Here is an 18,543-nt window from a genome sequence, read left to right on the forward strand (position 1 = left end):
TGCATTTTTACTGCAGTAACTTGTATTTCATAAAATGCAAATATCACGTTGATATTCAGGTGAATTTTTACACATGTAAACATACAGACCAAGAGAAAACATTTCTAGCACCCCAGGAAGTTCTCTCATGTCCTCTCCCAGGCAACCCCTCAGGAGAGAACCACTTCTAACACCATAAATTCATTTGCTGGCTCTTTTTTTTTTTTTCAGTTCAGACTCATTTCCTTTTTATTAAAATTCAAGTTACCATTACATGGTTTGGTACTCAGTAAAGGAAGACTTGTCCAAATAAGGTAATATGTTATCATCAGTATTTCCAGGTGATTGTTTACACTCAAGTCGTATTATCAGTAAATCCTTGGGAATCCTATCGATGGGGTTTATACTTTGTCAAGGCCCAGTGCCTCTGGAGTGGAGATTCCCAGTTCATTTAAAGTTGGTCTAAGTTCCTGGATGACATAGGGTAGATTTCCTTATGCGGCCCTGCTTTGTCCTTAACAACCTCTAGGATGCGAACAGCACTAGCAAAATCATTTAACCGTCTGCATGCCCGCAAAGCAGCATCAATGATTTTGGGTTCTGGAACCAGATCATAGCCAACAAGCGTGTTCATCCCTTTCCGCAATTCCCAGGCATCAATATCTGGCTTGTTGAAGTATGTCACCCAGCGAGCATCGAATTCCTCATCTGTCTCATGTGACCCATGGGAGTAGCAGCGAACTGACTGGATACCCGCGGCGGGGCCGGGGCCGGTGCGGGGTGCAGGAGGCGGAGCGCGGCACCCAGCATAACGGCGATGGCGGCGCGCGGGCTGAAGCTGCAGAGAAGCCGGCTGTGAGCTCACCGGCCGTTCCGGAGCTCCCGGGCCGGACTGACGCACTGACGCACAGTGGGCGGAGCACGAGACCCCACCCGCTGCGGCGCTGCACCGCGGCCGGAGGGAGCCGCACGCAGCGGGCGGGCGGGCTACGGCGGCGGGTTGTGGACAAACTGGGCGCTGGGTCCCGCCGCCGCCGTCATGAAGCGAAGATCCATTTGCCGATTCTTGAACTTTGTCAGAATGGAGTCCAACATGTCAACATGGAAACATCCAAACCTGTAGAGAATTTTATAAATATTTATTTGAGCCAAACAGAGGATATACCTGGAAGCAAGATCTCCACAGACTGAGAAAAAAGCTTCTCAGAATGACAGTTTACAGCAGGGGTCCTCAAACTACGGCCCGCGGACCACATGCAAATACAAATATTGTATTTGTTCCCGTTTTGTTTTTTACTTCAAAATAAGATATGTGCAGTGTGCATAGGAATTGGTTCATAGTTTTTTTTAAAAACTATAGTCCGGCCCTCCAACGGTCTGAGGGACAGTGAACTGGCCCCCTGTTTAAAAAGTTTGAGGACCCCTGGTTTACAGCTTCTTTTATGCATTTGGAATTAAGGAGGGAATGTAAGGAAGATTACATGGAGGTGGGAGAAAGCAAGGTGGAATTGGATTATTGGATATATGGGTGCTGTCCTCTGAATAGAGGCATTTCAAAGGTGTGCTAACCTAGATGCACAGAAACAAAGAACAGTGCTTGTTTAAGGCAAAGCTAGAACTTTTTAAAGAAGTTATAGGCTTGGGGTGAGATTAGCCACCAAGACCTGCCCAGTTAAGAACTTCAGGTCAGATCACCCTGTGAGGTTACTTCCATAGAACCCCCTTTTTTCATTCACAACCAGTATTTACTCTTTTGTGTCTGGCTTCTTTCACTCAGCATTCAAGACTCAGGAGATTGTAATTTGTCCTTTTCCTCAGTGTTCTGCAATGAACAAATAAGACTAATTTAATTTACTTTTATAGTTAGTAGTTAGTATCTTTAAAAATAATAATAGCAATACCTGCCAATTATAACATCTTCAGAAAACAGTATTTTTTTCTTTTTGCAAGCAGAGAAAGTAGAACTTTAAAAATCAGGGAACTAGCTATAATAATAAAAGTGTAATATGTAAATTGATTGAATGACCGAACAGCAGATCAACTGTCTGGACAACCTTCCAGACGACCTTCTGCGCAGTCAGGACTGCAGCTGCTGTGGCTGAGGGATCGAGGCAGCCGGCAGGCGCTGGGGCTGCTAAGGCCTACTCTTGCACAAATTTTGTACATCAGGCCTCTAGTAGAAAAATAATTTAAATAAAGCAAAATCAAGGAACTATACAAAAACAGTTTATAATCATATATATATATATATATAACGGGGGTCACAGTAAGATGTATGCTGCCCCAAAGCTGCAGGTGCCTCCAACCTCCTCTCAGGCCCTGATTATTGTTCCCAAGCCCCAGCTGTTGGCAGGTCCTGATGGGTGTCTTCCAGTAGTTGGGCCCACTGCAGTGTCAGCAGGAGGCCCCAGCAGAGGAAAAGCACAAACCTGCACCTTTTCCAGGGCCCGCTGTGGCTGGCACTGAGGACAGAGACAGAGGGTCTTCTTGTGCTTCGGGGAGCCTCTTTGGCTGCAGAAATTCCAGACTGAGCCTTGGTACCCCACTCTGGGAGGGGCCGTGTGCGGGCAGGAGCCAACCAGAGGAGGAAGAAGGCAGGCCACTGCTTTGTCAGCTTCTCCCTTAACCTTGAGCTGGTGGATATAAGCTGGGCCCCGGGGCCAGAGTTCCTTGTCAGGCCTTGCTGCAGTAGGAGCAGGAGCAGTGGCAGTCTGGGGACAGCATGCTGGTGAGGGGGCTTCCTCTGCGCTCAGTCCTGGTCAAAGGCTGCCAGCCCCTTCTGAGTGCCCCACAGGAGGGACCAGGGAATCCCAGGATGCCCACTGGAACGGGAGCCCGGATCTCCACTCGCATGCCTCGCCCTTTCAGTGAGATCCCCTCCCCTGGTGACAATGGCTGGCTAAACCTATACCATTTCTGGAGGGAGAAGGGCTCACAGAATTTACACTATCACCAAGTCCAGAACTTCCAGAAGTATGGCCCCATCTACAGGTAAGCCTGGTAGAGGGAGGGGCTGGTGGGACAGGCAGGGAGAGGGGCCTGGGCAGCCTTGCTGTGTTCCTCCTCCCCAAATTGCTTGCAATTGCAGGCTCCTGTCTACCTTCTGACTTTGTTTCTCCCATGCCTGGCGATGGTGGCAGGAGAATGGATAAGGCTCCCAGACAGTGGGTTCAATTCCCAGACTCAACCTTTGAAACTTTGTGGGGTGGGTGGGGGATGGTAAGAGAACAAGCCCCGGTTAACTGGTTAACTGCCCTCTACATCCATTATCCCCAGGACCCTGTAGAAGGTACGTTTTCCATACCCATTGTCAGAAGGGACTAAAGCTCAGAGAGGTTAGGGTTTTTAGTCACCCAGCTGGATCCCTGTCCTGTTGGGGTGCTGGGCTCACCCCTCAGCCCTGTGCATCTCTGGAGCAGCTGATTTTGTCCCTTCCACTTGGCCTGGCTAGGCCCCCCTTCCCCAAGCATCTGTCTTGCTTCCTACCTGGAGGAAGGGACTTTGGTCTTTTGGCCTCAGCACTGCCACTCCCAGGGGGTGGGGGTGAGGGGGAGCAGGTATCTGAGGGCTGCCGCTGGGGGCAGGCCTTGCTTATTCTGGTTTAGCAGTTTCTAAGGTGGGTCATCTTTAGGCCAAGCCTGGGTTCTTTTCTGAGAGCATAGTTGAGGAGGATGGGAGGTGGTGGAGGTGACTGTTGGGAAGGGAGGGAACATCAGGAGGGACAATGCCTTTTACTTTGAGTGATAGAGGAAGAGCATCCTAGGGCATGCTGCTGGCTGGCTGGGTGGGGGTGGGAGGGCAGGCTTGTTTGTGTAGGGGTCCAGCTGCCCACCCAACTGGGCCACTTCCTCCCTCTCCCACAATCCATTTTGAAGTCTACAGTGCCTTTCTCACAGCAGGTTGGAGGCCGGGAGAAAGTTGTTCCTGAGCCTGCCTCTCTCTCTCCTAGGCCCGTCAGTGCCTCTCCCCCAACCTCCCTTCAGAGTGATCCCTCTCTATCCCCTGCTTCCTTGCCCCAGTAGAACTTTTTACCAAGCCCCTTTCTGTTTTCTGAGTCACTTTTCCCTGAGCCTTGAAGCATTTCCTTTAAATTGGCGTTATAATTCCCATTTCACTGTTGGGAAAACTGAGGCCCAGGGAGAAGAGTCTTGCCAAAGTCACAGAGCTCACCAGGGCAAAGCCAGTGCTGGAGCTGCCGCTGCCTGATTCCAGGGCAGTGCCACCTTGCTATTCACACATACAGCCTGGCACAGTGAACTTCTGAATAAATGTGAGGAATTTAAAATACTACTTTGGTAGATTTTTCCTTTTTGTTATTTTTTAAATTGAATTTATTGGGGTGACATTGCTTAATAAATTATATAGGTTTCAGGGGTACAATTGTATTGTGTGTTCACCACCCCAAGTCAAGTCTCCTTCCATCACCATTTATTACCCCTTTTCCCTCTTCTATCCGCCCCCCCCCATAGGTTTTTTTCTTAATACAAAGGCTGTTCTAGTTTATATTTATAGAACAATTTGGAAAATATAAACAAGCACAAATGAAAAATTGAAATCAGATACAATCTCAATTTTGATACTATGTATGTACCATTAGAAATGTAAACGTTATATACGCTGTTTGGTGTTGTCCCACAGAAATATATCAAAGACTTCGCTCCTCTTTTCTCTTTTCCATATAGTTTAGAAAGACAGCATTGTAGCCCATAGTATGAATAAGCCACATTTTTTTAGCCAGTTCTTCAAAGTGGACTCTGGGATTTTTGCTATTACACAGATGCCGTGATGAACCTCCTCATCCATTAGGCATCACTGTCCCCTGTGAGGTCATTGCCTTGGGCTAGATTCCCAGAAGCAGAATTGATAATAATACTAGCAGTTCAAGGACTTTGCTGAGCCAGGGTGGGGCTATGGAGCTAGTGGTGTGAAGACAAATGGTAGTTGGAAAAACACTGAGGGGATTTTCTGGGAGACTTGGGAAGGCAGGTCCAGGGTTTATAGGTCAGCGGTTAAAGCTGAATTCTCTCCCTCTCCCCTCTCCTCCACACCCTGTCCTCCTCCCACTATTTTCATCACTGCAGGGAGGAAGAGGGGGAGGGAGGAAGAGGGGCAGAGAGGAGGTGGGAAGGGAGAGAGAGCTCAGCTTGTATCTGTACTAGTATGTATTTCTAATATTTTGCCTTAAATATATCTTGAATTAACTTTATTATGCAAAAGGCAGATACCCTGCCCCCCGCGGCCCCCCCACCCCCCACAAAAGGCAGACACACTCATACCACACACACAAAAGACAGAAGCAAGTGACAGTGTAATTTTCTGCAGTTTTGAGAGAAGTTAACTTTAAAAGCAGGCAGGCAGGGCAGGGGTTCAGTGGGACACAAAGGCAGGTGGGACATAGGCGGGGCAGACATGAAGTTTGAGCAGCCTAACCACAGGAACCAACCAAGCAGGAATAACACAATGTTTCTGGACTCAAAGCAGGAGGCATGGGAAACTAGGGAGGGCCTGCAGCAACAGAGAAAGTTCAGATCTGTTGCTGGCCAAGAACAATGAGGGAACCAATCAGGTGGTAACACAGGTGGACATAGAGCATTTCAGATCTTGCTTCCCTGCAGTTGTCCTCAAATCTTATAAAATTTCCCACGGGTTTAGACATTTCTTATGTCAACAATCTGTACCTGTGTCAGTGTTTATTTTTATTTTATTTTTTAAATCCTCACCTGAGGATATTTTCCTATTGGTTTTAGAGAGAGTGGAAGAGAGAGGGAAAGACAGAGAGAAATATCGATGTGAGAAACACATCGATTGGTGCCTCCTACACTCGCCCTGACAGGGGCCAGGCCGGGGAGGAAGTCTGCAACCAAGGTACATGCCCTTGGCAGGAATCGAACCCAGGACCCTTTGGTTTGCAGGCTGACGCTCTATTCACTGAGCCAAACCAGCTAGGGATGTTTGTGTTCTGTGTTTGTTTTTGTTTGTTTTGTTTTTTTAATATATTTTATTGATTTTTTACAGAGAGGAAGGGAGAGAGATAGAGAGTTAGAAACATCGGTGAGAGAGAAACATCGATCAGCCGTCTCCTGCACATCTCCTACTGGGGATGTGCCCACAACCAAGGTACATGCCCTTGACCGGAATCGAACCTAGGACCTTTCAGTCCACAGGCCGATGCTCTATCCACTGAGCTGATTTATATTGATTGTAGAGAGAGAGAGGAAGGGAGAGAGAGAGAGAGAGAGAGAGAGAGAGAGAGAGAGAGAGAGAAACATCAATTTGTTGTTCCACTTATTTATGCACTCATTGGTTGATTCTTGTATGTGCCCTGATGGGGAATCAAACCTGTAACCTTGCGTGTTAGGATGATGCTCTAACCAACTGAGCTACCTGGCCAGGGCCAGTGTTGTTTTAATAGAGACAAAGTGCGTTGCCAAGCCTATGATTGACTAGCCCTACACGGAGTCATTCCAGTACAGGGTCACGCCAGTGGTGACATGAGGGTTCCGTGTTTCTGAGCTATGCAGCGGTGAGAGAGTGATGAGGGTCTGAACACTCAGGAAGAATAAGCATGGAATGAACTTGAAATGAGGACTTGATGGTCCATGGAAGGTGGGTGGGGGCGAGACTGGTCCTGGAGGACATGCTGTGGCATGACAGCAGCCAATGGATAACATGAGGAGCATAAAACTGTCACCTAGAGAATGCCTAACAGGAGTCATAGTCATAGACTTCATCTCACTCTTTCGCAGCCCTGTGAGAAAGGTACTGTATTCATCTCCATTTTATAAAAGAGGAAACTGAGACTCAGAGGGGGATGAGAGACAGAGAACCCTGTGGAAATGGGATCCACTTCCAGGGCCCTCTGCTCTGCACTCTCAGCCATGATGTGGTTGCAGATGAGCCAAGCTCCTGCCTGATTGCACAGGGTCTTCCAGGCTCTCCTCGAATCCTTACGCCATAGCCCTTCTCCTTCCCTCCAGGGAGAAGCTTGGCAACATGGAGTCCGTGTTCATCATTGACCCTGAAGATGTGGCCCTTCTCTTTAAGTTTGAGGGTTCCACTCCAGAACGGTATTGCATCCCGCCCTGGGTTGCCTATCACCAGCATTACCAGAGACCCATCGGGGTCCTGTTCAAGTGAGTCTGGAGACAGAAGCTGGGGAGAGGGGCAGGGGCCATGCTTGCTCTGCGCTGTCTGGCTGGGAACTCTAGGCACATCCCTGTCATCTTCCTGCCTCCATAAAGCAGATGGTAGTGATACTGAACTGCTGTGCCAGCCATCAGGGAAATGGTCAGGCTGAAGATCTGAATGAGTAATTAAAGACCTTGCAAAGTTCTCATTTATTAGTTCATTCATTAAGTCCCATCTTATTGAGAACCTACTATGTGCCAGACTTTGTGCCAGGCTCTGGGCGTTCAGTGACATGTAAGGCAGGGCTCTGCCACTGTGAGTCCCTCACAGTCTAAGAGGGCAGCGAAACAGGACAAACCGGTGTATTTAGTGTAGTGGGCACCATTTTCCACCAAATTCCTCATCACAGATTTAAAATGTGACCATATCAAACGTTGGTGAGGATATGGAGCACTAGAACTCTCCCAGATTGCTGGTGGGATGAAAACTGGTGCCAGCACTTAGAAGATGATTGGCCGTGACCTGCAATTGAATACACACAACCCTGTGATGCAGCAGTCCTGCTCTCTGGGATATGCTCTGAAGAACATCCCTGAGGGGAAGGTAGCAGGATGTTGGCAGCAATGTCATTCATAAGCACAAAACCCAGGAAACCACCTGAATGCCCAACAGGAGTATACATTAGTGAGTGGTGGCATATGCCACTCATATGAACAAACTCAGTGACCCCCAACAGTACAGATGATGCTGAGACAGATAAAATTTTGTTAAAAAAGCAAATCCCCCAAGGCATGACAAGAAAGCATGTTTTAGAATTATATGTAGATCAGGTAAAACTATACACAAAAGCAAGGGAGTCAGGTTAGTGGTCCCCTTGGTTGGGGAGGACCAGGTGGACACATATCAATTACTGTGATGTTCCTTGTTTTCTGATTGGGTGGTGAGTTTATAAACCGTTCTTATAAACAAACAAAGCCTCCAAACTAGCAAGAGGGCTTTGGGTGGATCTATTTTCAAGAGTGGGCCATAAGCTAAAGCTTATCACTAACCCTATTCTGGGCATGTGACAGTCCCCACCAACGTGAATAAAGGGACATGCTAGGGTGCAGCGGAGAGGTTGATCAATTATGTCTGTGCGGGGGTCAGAGAGGATGACATACAAGGGCCCTTAAATGGCAGGAGGTGGGTGAGCAACAGCCAGGGGGAAGGGGAAGTGATGGGAAAGGCATACCTGTAGCTGAGGCAAAGACGAGGCAAAGACTAGGGCACTGAAAGAGACATAAAGGCTCCAAGATGCCCAGCTCCTGGCTCGCAGCAGCAGCAGCAGTGGGGCGGGGGGTCAGGTTTTGTTTTCCTTCATTCACTCTCTTCCTGTCTCTTCCTTAAGGCCCCACAGAAACAGGGAGCTGAGGGTGTTGGGAGGAGTGAAGGCTGGCGGACATGAGTGCTGGACTCTGAGCTGTGGCTTGGCCTCCTGTGTGCGCCAAGCCTGGGGTTTGTGGCCATGAGGGCCCAAAGGGCCTGTGTTTCCACAGGAAGTCAGGAGCCTGGAAGAAAGACCGACTGGCCCTGAACCAGGAGGTGATGACTCCAGATGCCATGAAAAACTTCATCCCCCTGCTGGACACGGTGTCCCAGGACTTCATCAGCATCCTGCACAGGCGCATCAAGCAGCAGGGCTCTGGAAAGTTCTCAGGGGACATCAGTGATGACCTGTTTCGTTTTGCTTTTGAGTGTAAGGGGGCGGGAGAACCCAGCGTCCCACCTTGAGACCCAGCCAGCATAGACCCTGAAGAAGTGGTGGGATTGGTTTTGGGATGGGATACTGAAAACATTCCCTGCCATTAGTTACCCAGGGGGTGCTGAACACTCTTACCTAGCATTCATACTATGGGGGCAAGGGTCTTCAAAATGTAGGTCCCCATTGTCACTATCCCCTAAAAGACAGAGTATGGCTCAGCCCTGCATTCTGCAAATCTCTCTCTCTTGGGTCATAGACCTTTGAGGTCTGGGAGGGGAAGGGAGGACTGGGTGGTTAATCTGAATTGGTTATTCAAGAAGGTGTAGCAGTTATTCAGATGGGGTAAAGAGGTTGGGCAGTCTGGGCAGAGGGAACAGCGCATACAAAGGCCCTGTGGCATGATGGGGGTCACGTGATCACTGCAGGAGATCTGGGATGCCCAGACTTTGGTATAAAATCAGCATTCAAATTCCTGACCCCACAGGTGGGAAAAACTTGGGGTTGTTGTGACTTCTTAAGTCTAGCCAGAGTGGGTCCTGGATGGCCAATTACTAGGGCTTTATGTCTCCTAGTCTTCCATCTGGCCTGTTTCAGGAGGTATTTCGCCAATTTGGTCAATTACAGCTAAGGAGTCTCTCTTCCTAGAGAAAAGCCGAGAGGCTGCTTGGGGTGCTGGTGGAAGGGGGGGGGGGTGGGACTGTTTCATCCCAGCATGGGCCCACCCCCAGCTCTGCTGGAGACTGCTTCTCACCCAAGTGATCTCTTTTCAGGGTCTTCTGCTTGCTCCCCTGAGCGGTTGTCAGAAGGGCAGTTTTCCTCAGCCCTGAAATTTCAGCCCCATAAGCCTTAGGTTTCTGTTTCTTTACTGAAGGAGACTGAGGTCAGGTCAGGAGATCCTATGCGTTGGCAGGAGCGGGTTGGTGGGGGTTCCTGGGAGCGGGGGCTCCTCAGCTTGTGCCTATCCCTGCAGCCATCACCAACGTCATATTTGGGGAACGTTTGGGGATGTTGGAGGAGATTGTGGACCCCGAGGCTCAGCGGTTCATTGATGCTGTTTACCAGATGTTTCAAACCAGTGTCCCCATGCTCATGCTTCCTCCAGGCCTGTTTCGCCTGTTCAGGACCAAGACATGGCGTGACCATGTGGCTGCATGGGACGTGATTTTCAGTAAAGGTGAGGATTCCTGTGGCTATACCCTGCGCAACTCAGTCTGGGAGCCAGGAGAGCCTTGTCTACCTCAGGGGGTGGGGAACCCAGGCTTGCGTGGACACACACACACACACACACACAGCTGGAAGCCCCACGTCTCGGCCTGCTTCTTTGCCCCAGTTATGTCAATGGGCACTGACTTGCCATGTGGGCAGGGATGGGTATCAGGGAGGTCCTATAAGCCCTGGGATTGGCGAGTTGAAGGCCAGCTGTTGGGAATGATCAGACTTTTATGGAGAAAAAAGATCTAAGATGTCCATCATGTTCTTCTAAGGAGCCCATGATCCCCAACATGGGTTAAGGCCAGTGTTTTAGACCCGGCTACCCTTGGAGAAAGACTGGGACTTGGGTGAGAGAGATTAATAAAGTAGGTGGAGAAGGCTGATTGGAGTATGGTGATGATGGGAGACCTGGAGTCAAATCCCTCCTCTGTTCCTGACACCCATCTAACACTGGGCAAGTCACTACCCTCTGTGGGCTTCTGTTTCCTTACCTGTAAAATGGTGATCTATCACTCCATAGGACTATGGTTAAGAATTAAACAAAGAAACAGATAGGAAGGGCTTAGCAGATAGTATGTGCTGAGTAAAATGCAGCCAGAAAGTGCAGCACTCCAGAATCTCCAAGCCCTTAGCCCATCCCTCTCACCAAGGGTCCATCCCTTCACTCCTGCCTGTAGAGAGCCTCACTCTTTTTTCCCCTCTTGCCCACCCACAGCTGAAAAATACACCCAGAACTTTTACTTGGACTTGAGACAGAAAAGAGACTTCAATAATTACCCGGGTGTCCTCTACAGCCTCCTGGGAAATAACAAGCTGCTCTTCGAGGACGTCAAGGCCAACATTACAGAGATGTTGGCAGGGGGCGTGGACACGGTGAGGTGATCGTAGGGCATTCTGTCCCTTCCTGTGTCCCTGTGTCCCTCCTCCACCAGTTTGCATCATTCAAACCCCTGCCCATGTGGGGTGGATCTCCTCTTGACTCTATTTCCTAAATAATCACCTCGTAGGAGGCTGAGGTCAAGTCATCCCTTGAGGCTGATCCAACATTTTTTTTTAACCTGTGAGAAGGAGTAACTAGGCATAGGTGGTGAGCCCGTCAGTCACGGGGGGGGGGGGGGGGGCGGGCACAGCTCACTGGATTCAGAAAGGCAGGCAGGACCTCAAACAGCTGGGAGCCAGTGGAGTTAGCCCTGGGCTCTGCCTTCTAGGGCCCTTTTGCTGTCTTCCACGCTCCCTCACGTATTAGCTTGTTAGGGCTGCCACACAAAGTACCAGCACAGGCTGGCTTAAACCACAGACATGTGCTTTTCTCACAGTTCTAGAACTCGAAGTCCAAGATCAAGGTGTCAGCAGGGTTGGTTTCTTCTGAGGCCCCTCTTCTCCCTTATGTCTTCACACAGTCATCCCTCTGTGTGTGTCAGTGTCTTGATCTCCTCTTCTTATAAGGACACCAGTCCTATTAGATTAGGGTCCACCCCAGTGATCTCATTTTACCTTATTACCTCTTTAAACACTTTGCCTCCAAATACAGTCACATTGTGAGGTATTGGGGGTTAGGACTTCAACGAATGAATGTGGGGGAACACAATTCAGCCCATGACAAGGATGACCACCATACCATAGTCATAAAGCTGGATGAGTAGGCCTGGATCAGGTACTGACAATGCTGAGAAGAGGCCCTGCAGGATGGGGAGAAGGCCCCTTAGAGGAGCTAAAATTCAACTTGTATCTTGAAGGCTGTTGCCAGGAGGAGGGAGGGAAAGATAACATTTCGGGAAGAAATATGTGTCAAGTCCCCTGGGTGAATAACTATTTTCTAGGCATCTTAGGAAGACTTTCAGTCCCTGTGACAGGCTGCAGATGGAGCCTTTGGGTTTATTTTATTTTAAATATATATATATATTTATTGATTTCAGAGAGGAAGGGAGAGGGAGAAATAGAAACATCAATGATGAGAGAGAATCATTGATGGGCTGCTTCCTGCAGGCCTCCTACTGGGGATCGAACCCACAACCTGGGCATGTGCCCTTGACTGGAATCAAACCTGGGGCCCTTCAGTCCGCAGGCTGATGCTCTATCCACTGGGTCAAACTGGCCAGGGCTGAGTTTATTTTAAATCAGCGGTTCTCAACCTGTGGGTCATGACCCCTTTTGGGGTCAAACGACCCTTTTACAGAGGTCGCCTAAGACCATCGGAAAACACCTATATAATCACTATGCTTTAATTATGTTCAATTTGTAACAATGAAATTGGGGGTCACCACAACATGAGGAACTGTATTAAAGGGTCTCGGCATTAGGAAGGTTGAGAACTACTGTTTTAAATCTAGTTCTAGTCAGTTATGTAGAAGGGATCTCTAAAAAGTGCGTACCTGCACCAAAGCAGCTATTATTGTTAGGTAATGTCTATTGAGCATGCAGTATATGGCAGACAAGGCCTAAGCTTGTCATATGTATTAATTCATTTAGCGCTCACAAACTAAATTATGAGGTATATCACTATTATCCCCCTTTTCAGTTGAGGAAACTGGAGCACAGAGCAGTTAACTTAGTTGACTATCTTAACAAGCAAGTATTTCCTGAGTAGCCACCCTGTCCAGCTTTGGAAATAGCGAGACAAATACACAGATTTGATTTGAGCCGTAAAGGAGTACAGGCTGGCTTCCATGGCTGGGAAGGGAATTCTAGGAAGAGGAAACAGCTGGAGGAAGATTTCTGGGCTTAGGAGCTGCGTGTAGCTCAGTGAAGCTGGAGTATTAGGTGCATGTTGGAGAGAGGTGGTGGCGAGGCTGGGAGCAGCAGGCAGGTGTTGGGGGCCCTGTATTTCATCTGGGGATCTGGGGAGTCAGACAAGGATTTCCAACTGGGAAGTGACTGGATGGCATGCTTTCATGATTGCTTCTGCTGGGAGGAAGGAGAATGTTCCGACTTTTTGGACAAAAATATGATTCTTGGTAAGATATGTACAACAACCCATGCCCTAACCTTAGGAGGGAGGGCTGCACCAGCCTGGGGTCCCACACAAAGGTATGTGGGCCTGTGGGGCTTGATGAGGGCCACTCATACCTCCAGGGACCAACTAACGGTCATGACTCTAATAATGAGATTAGCAGGTTCATCTCAGTATACACCGTATGCTAATTGCAACACAGATAGGAACCAGGGTGGTGGTTCTGGCTTCATGATCTGAACCTTCTTTCCCACGTCACTACTGTAGGTAAATGCTAAAGTCTGTGGAAGTTCTACTGGGGAGACAGTTGCTTGTTTAACAGGCGTTTCAAAAGGAATGGCAGTTAGTCAAGGGAGAACTGTTACAGGGGGTCTTTGGCCTGGAAGGGCTCCGGAGTCCTTTGGAAGAAGGCATTGGTTGTGTGGGTGCCCTCTACTGGCTGGGGAGCTGGTAGGCTCTGGTGACATGAGGGATGAAGGTAGGGACAAGTGTTACCCCAAACATTCCAGCCTGGGCTGGAGAAAGCCTCTGGGACATTTGCCTTTTGAATTGGATTTTGCTTTTGTAGATGATGGTCTCTGGATACTGGGACAAGGGTGGGAAGATGTTCTTGGAAATGAAAATTTAGCACGGGTCTAGGTGCCTCATGAGTGACAGGCCCTCCTGGTCTTCTGCACCCCGACACTCCCTCCCAGACGTCCATGACACTGCAGTGGCACTTGTACGAGATGGCACGCAGCCTGAGAGTGCAGGAGATGCTGCGGGAGGAGGTTCTGGCTGCCCGGCGCCAGGCCGGGGAAGACATGAGCAGGATGCTGCAGTTGGTCCCGCTTCTAAAAGCTAGCATCAAGGAGACACTGAGGCAAGCCCACACCCACCCATGCCTGCCTCCACCCCAATCCTGGGTGGGGTCAGCATGGTGCCCGGGGACCGGTGGAGATCGGTAGCAGGAAGTGAGAAGTCTGGGGAGACAGCTGGGAATGGGGAGGAGGAAATAGAGTCCTGGTCTTGCCTCCTGATTCCCCAGGGGTGCTGCCACTGGGCCTGAGATGCATGCTGGGTGTGGGCTCTGTCCTGGCCTCGGGGCATTAGCTTCTGAATGCCTTCCTCTGCAGACTCCACCCCATCTCTGTGACTCTGCAGAGATACCTCCCAAACGACTTGGTTCTTCAAGATTACATGATTCCTGCCAAGGTAGGTACAGCAGGGCTGCAGGACCTGCCAGTCAGACAGGAGGTTGGGGGCTGACTGCAACTGCCTACAGATGGGGGCTTCTGCCTGTGGTGCTGGAGCTGGCTGGTGGGTCCTTGGCAGCAGCAAAGTGTTAAGGGCAGAGGTGGTAGGCATAGTGGGTGATCCCTGGAATGTTGCTGGAGCCCAGAGTTAGGAGGGCAACACCGTGGATCACCTGGGTGTCAGGGGGCCTTCTGGTGCTGAGAAAAGGGCAGGAAAATCCCTTGGGCCATCCCTGGCCTACTGGCTTCAGTCATGCTCCTTTGATGGGTGAAGCTCAGGGAGAAGTGGGGTCTTGTTCAAGGTCACCCAGTGGGCAGTGTCTTCTGGACAGCTGGGCAGCTGGGCTGGGGAGCGGGAGAGGGGAAGCTGGGTTATGCTCCCAGCTGTGAGGAGGTGAGGCCTACTTAGGCATCTGCTCACCTTGTCCCCAGACATTGGTGCAGGTGGCCGTCTATGCCATGGGTCAAGACCCCACCTTCTTCCTCAATCCGGGCAAATTTGACCCCACCCGATGGCTGGGTGAAAACAAGGACCTCATCCACTTCCGGAACCTGGGCTTTGGCTGGGGTATTCGGCAGTGTGTGGGTCGTCGGATCGCCGAGCTTGAGATGACCCTCTTCCTTATCCACGTGAGTCTAGCCTGGGGACCTCTGGGCACCCTGGGCTGGCTTTGGCCTTAATGAAAGCACCAACCCTCCTACTCCCATCTCTGTTCAGAGCCCTCCCCCACAATTCCCTGCTGCCTCCTCTTTTACGCTTGTCACCCATTGGTGCCCCTGGCCATCTGTCCCCCCATGGTGGTGATGGGATGGGAGTGGGGTGGGATAAGGTTTTTTAGAAACTAAAGTGAAAGCCTAAATCAAGGGGACAGCACAAGTGGTATGTTCTCAGGTTAAGTAGGAGCTGGTGTGGACCCCTTGGAGCTCCCCAAATCACACTCAACAGGCACTGCCTACAGGTGAATGAATCTGGCCCAGGGGAGATGGACCCTCCCCACCTGTCCACTAAGCCCATCACCCCTCTTTCTCAGATTCTGGAGAATTTCAGAGTTGAAATCCAGCATCTCAATGACGTGGGCACAACATTCAACCTCATCCTGATGCCCAACCAGCCCATCTTCTTCACCTTCCGGCCCTTCACCCAGGACCCGCCCAAGGCTTGACTGAGAGAGTGGTGTGAAAGGAAGGCCCGAAGTGTGGGGCAGGGGCCCATGGAAGTGTCTGCATCCTCAGCTCCTGGTTCCCCACCCCTGCTCCTTTCTACCCCAGCTCAGTGGAGGCACTTCTCTTTCACCCACCTCTTCCCCTCTTCCCCCACTCCATGAAGGCAATAAAGGACTGAACTATGTGAAGTGTTTTCATTTCCATCTGGCCACTAAGGTATCACTCCTGTGGAGATGCTCTCTGATGGATCAACAGTTGGATCTGAGCACAAATGGGCAGCCACACCTGAAGCCATTTCTGCTGGGATCCACCTACCTACAGGTCAGGAGCCAGCAGGATCAAGCCTCCTGCTGCCTGGGGCTGAGAGCAGATGGAGGGCTATTGCTACTGTGCCCAGGCCAGCAGGCAGAGGGACAGAGGACCTGACGGAGCTCTGCTGAGAGAACAGGGCATCCTGAGAGGTGTGGGACAATCTTGGCTTCCGGGGCAGGCTCACCTATCAGAGGTGAGTACTGATTGAGCTGAGTACTGATGGCTCGTGCAGTGCTCTGCTTGGCTGGATTTTGGGTAGGAGTTCCAGGTGGGTCATGAAGACTTCTTGTCAAGGTCCAGCCAGAGTCTTGGGCATGACCAGGGCTGAGGCCTGTGAGTGAGGGGCTGGTATGAGGTGACTGACCCTGGGGACGGAAGGCCAGTATCCTTCCTCTGCCCCACCTGACCCTTCTCTGGGCTTCCCCAGGCCTCAAATTCCTGCTCTAAGGGGACATGCCCATTTTTCTAAGCTCTGGGCAGTAGGCAGGGAGACTGCAGCAGAATCATTGGTCCATTATTTGAACTGGTCCCAATTTTGGGCCCTCTCACCCCTTCTGAGTTCCATACCTCTGACCTGAACCAGGTGCCCGATCCTTCCTGGTCCTTGACTACCCAAGTCTAAGTCCTGCTAGTAGACAGGGGAGCTAGTCCTGCTTGGGATAGCAGCCCAGTTAGCTTGAAGCCTTTTACCAGGATCTGTAGGTTCTGAGTCCACTGTTGGAGCCTTTCTGCTTTTCCCCATCACAATACTCTTTCTTGTCTCTCTCCTTCCTTTCTCTTCTCCTGGCTTGAGTCATTTTTTGACTCAGAAATGTTATAGCTGGAAAGGGTCTTACCATCAGAGAGGTCAAGCTCTGCATGGGATGGATGGGGAAAATGAAGCCTAGAGAGGTTGCTTGAGTGACCCAAGGTCACATTGCATGCTTGTAGTGAGAACCCAGGGCTCCTTTCTGGGGAGGACTCCTTCCTTTAGTCCCATCTGCTTTCCTGTCCCTGGCTACATTGATGGGGCATGTCACACTATTATAACTGATTGCCACAGGCAGACTTCAAGTGTCTCCCTTCCCAAGAAACAGGTAAACTAAACTTGAAGGGATTTTAGTTATGGTAGATGTTTGGGGGCAGGTGGAAATTCCACCCTCCCTCACATCTCCTAACAGAGTTGGTCTCTGGTGGTCTCACTTCTTCCAGAAGCCTGGAAGGAGCTTGTTTCCTTGGCTCCACTGTTGGAGCCTTTCTGCTTTGGAAGGACTTTTCTCCCCACCCTCCTGGGTCCACTCTAGCCTTCAGCTCTCCAAAGATGGGAGGCAGGAGACTATTTCACTGCAGCTGAGGGCCCAGGCCCAGAATGGGGTCTGGGAGGAGGAATCTGGGCACCTCCAGCCTGCCCTGCTCCAGGAAAGAGGCAAATGCTCACTGACTTACAGAATTTAATAAAGTCATTTTGAGGATGTGGTCAAAAACCCCAGCACACAGTGAGGGAGCTGCTCCAGTTCTCAGGTCTGTTGGGACTCAGGTCTGCTGGGAGTCTGAGGGCTTGATGAACTTCGTCTCTGAGCTGGGCATTAAGGGGTCCAGTTTTGAGGGTCGCCCATAGTCCTTGGCATGGGTTGAGGAGTTCTGCATTGTGCAAAGCAAGATGAAGTGAGTTTGCCCTTGCCTTGAGGAGCATGGGGCCCATTCAAATGCAGCTTGCCTGGCAAGCCATGTCTTAGGGGGCCATGACTTCCCAAAGATTTCCAAACTCATTTAACCATAGCAGGTTGTATCCAATTTCTCCGGGAGCCCAGCAGGTGAATTTGCAAAGGAATCCCTATGTTCCCTGTCAGTCCCCCCATCTTCTTCAGACCTAGCCAGGAGCCTTGAATTGAGCTGAGTACTGATGGCTCAAGAGCAGGAGCAATCAGGGGTTTCGCTCTGGGGGCTGGGTGGCCCAGGCTGAGCTTGAGGGACAGTCGTGAGCAGGTCTGTTTGTTTTTAGGAAACTGCAATGTTTCTGGCAACATGTTCCTATCCCTGGCAGGTCTGCAGCATTGCAGTTGCCCAAGAAGGGTGTGCTCATGGGACAGTCTTAGGCACTATGGAGTTGGGTGATGGCCATGTGTGCTTTGCTCATGAGTAAATCCAGTCCTAAAGTATAGCCAGCCCCAGAGCATTCCAGGAGTGCTTGTGTACATACTTCATCCACAGCTCTCTCCCTTTTGATTCTCACCATCACCATGGGGAAGGGGGTAGTTCTGACAAGGTTTCTATTCCCCTTAGACAGGTGAGGAACTGAGACAAGGCCAGGGCTTCTTCTGTTGGTAATAGAGTAGAAGCTGAGCCTAGGTCCTCTGAGTTCCAGCTAGGGAGCTGGCTCCCCTGGACAGTTTTTTTCATGGCCCAGTGACTCCAGGTAGAAGTTGCCAGCTCTACTGCCTGAACCCCAGGGAGCTCTTCCAGAGGGATCACTCACAGGCAGGTCTGCGATGATGGAGTTTGAAGGGTGACCCAAGCCGTTCTCTTGCTCTTGCAGCTGTGTGGCCAAGTCCTGCTTCTCTCGTCCCCAGCGTCGAGCTGAGTCCTCTAACTGCCACCATGGGAAGGACAGATGGGGAACCTCTAGGTAGCAGGGCCCATCCCTGAGATCTGAGACAACCAGAGCTTGAGCCTATTCTCTGGGCAGAAAGCAAAGCCCTGGGCAATCTGAGCTTGCTGCTTCCCCAAGAGACCGTGGGTGGCAGGGCTGGGTACAGAGGGGCCAAGTCAGTCTGGCTAAGACACATGGATCTTCTTTGAGTTCCAACATCATCCTGAACCCTGACTCTGAGTCCACACTGATC

General features: G+C 50.4%; 2 protein-coding genes and 1 pseudogene across 2 annotated transcripts in view; 1 reads left to right on the top strand and 2 right to left on the bottom strand.

Moving 5' to 3' along the window:
- Positions 1 to 234: 234 nt before the first annotated feature.
- On the bottom strand, positions 235 to 1,074 carry LOC132231992 (cytochrome c oxidase subunit 5A, mitochondrial-like; annotated as a pseudogene).
- Positions 1,075 to 2,661: 1,587 nt separating this feature from the next.
- LOC132226288 (cholesterol side-chain cleavage enzyme, mitochondrial) lies at positions 2,662 to 15,580 on the top strand. Its single transcript, XM_059681061.1, has 9 exons — positions 2,662 to 2,970; positions 6,957 to 7,112; positions 8,643 to 8,842; positions 9,819 to 10,022; positions 10,776 to 10,933; positions 13,706 to 13,872; positions 14,126 to 14,204; positions 14,678 to 14,875; positions 15,277 to 15,580. The coding sequence occupies exons 1-9, from the start codon at positions 2,702 to 2,704 to the stop codon at positions 15,406 to 15,408; spliced, it is 1,563 nt and encodes a 520-aa protein (XP_059537044.1). The 5' UTR covers positions 2,662 to 2,701; the 3' UTR covers positions 15,409 to 15,580.
- A 1,579-nt stretch (positions 15,581 to 17,159) lies between these two features.
- The window catches only part of CCDC33 (coiled-coil domain containing 33), a 69,570-nt gene continuing 68,186 nt past the window's right edge, over positions 17,160 to 18,543 (bottom strand). The window contains exons 15-16 of the mRNA XM_059691703.1: positions 18,177 to 18,290; positions 17,160 to 17,341 (exon numbers count right to left, since the gene is read on the bottom strand). Of these exons, the coding sequence (XP_059547686.1) occupies positions 17,234 to 17,341; positions 18,177 to 18,290 (222 nt within the window). The 3' untranslated portion in view covers positions 17,160 to 17,233. The remainder of the gene's footprint in view (positions 17,342 to 18,176; positions 18,291 to 18,543) is intronic.

Source organism: Myotis daubentonii, chromosome 1, assembly GCF_963259705.1.
Source record: "Myotis daubentonii chromosome 1, mMyoDau2.1, whole genome shotgun sequence".
Taxonomy (NCBI): Eukaryota; Metazoa; Chordata; class Mammalia; order Chiroptera; family Vespertilionidae; genus Myotis; species Myotis daubentonii.

What these genes read in the sequence shown, in the direction of transcription:
- LOC132226288 (XM_059681061.1), top strand. Translation starts at nt 2,702, where the DNA reads ATGCTGGTGAGGGGGCTTCCTCTGCGCTCAGTCCTGGTCAAAGGCTGC. An exon ending in AAGTATGGCCCCATCTACAG is followed by an intron (nt 2,971 to 6,956) that starts GTAAGCCTGGTA and finishes CCTTCCCTCCAG; the next exon opens with GGAGAAGCTTGGCAACATGG. An exon ending in CCCATCGGGGTCCTGTTCAA is followed by an intron (nt 7,113 to 8,642) that starts GTGAGTCTGGAG and finishes GTGTTTCCACAG; the next exon opens with GAAGTCAGGAGCCTGGAAGA.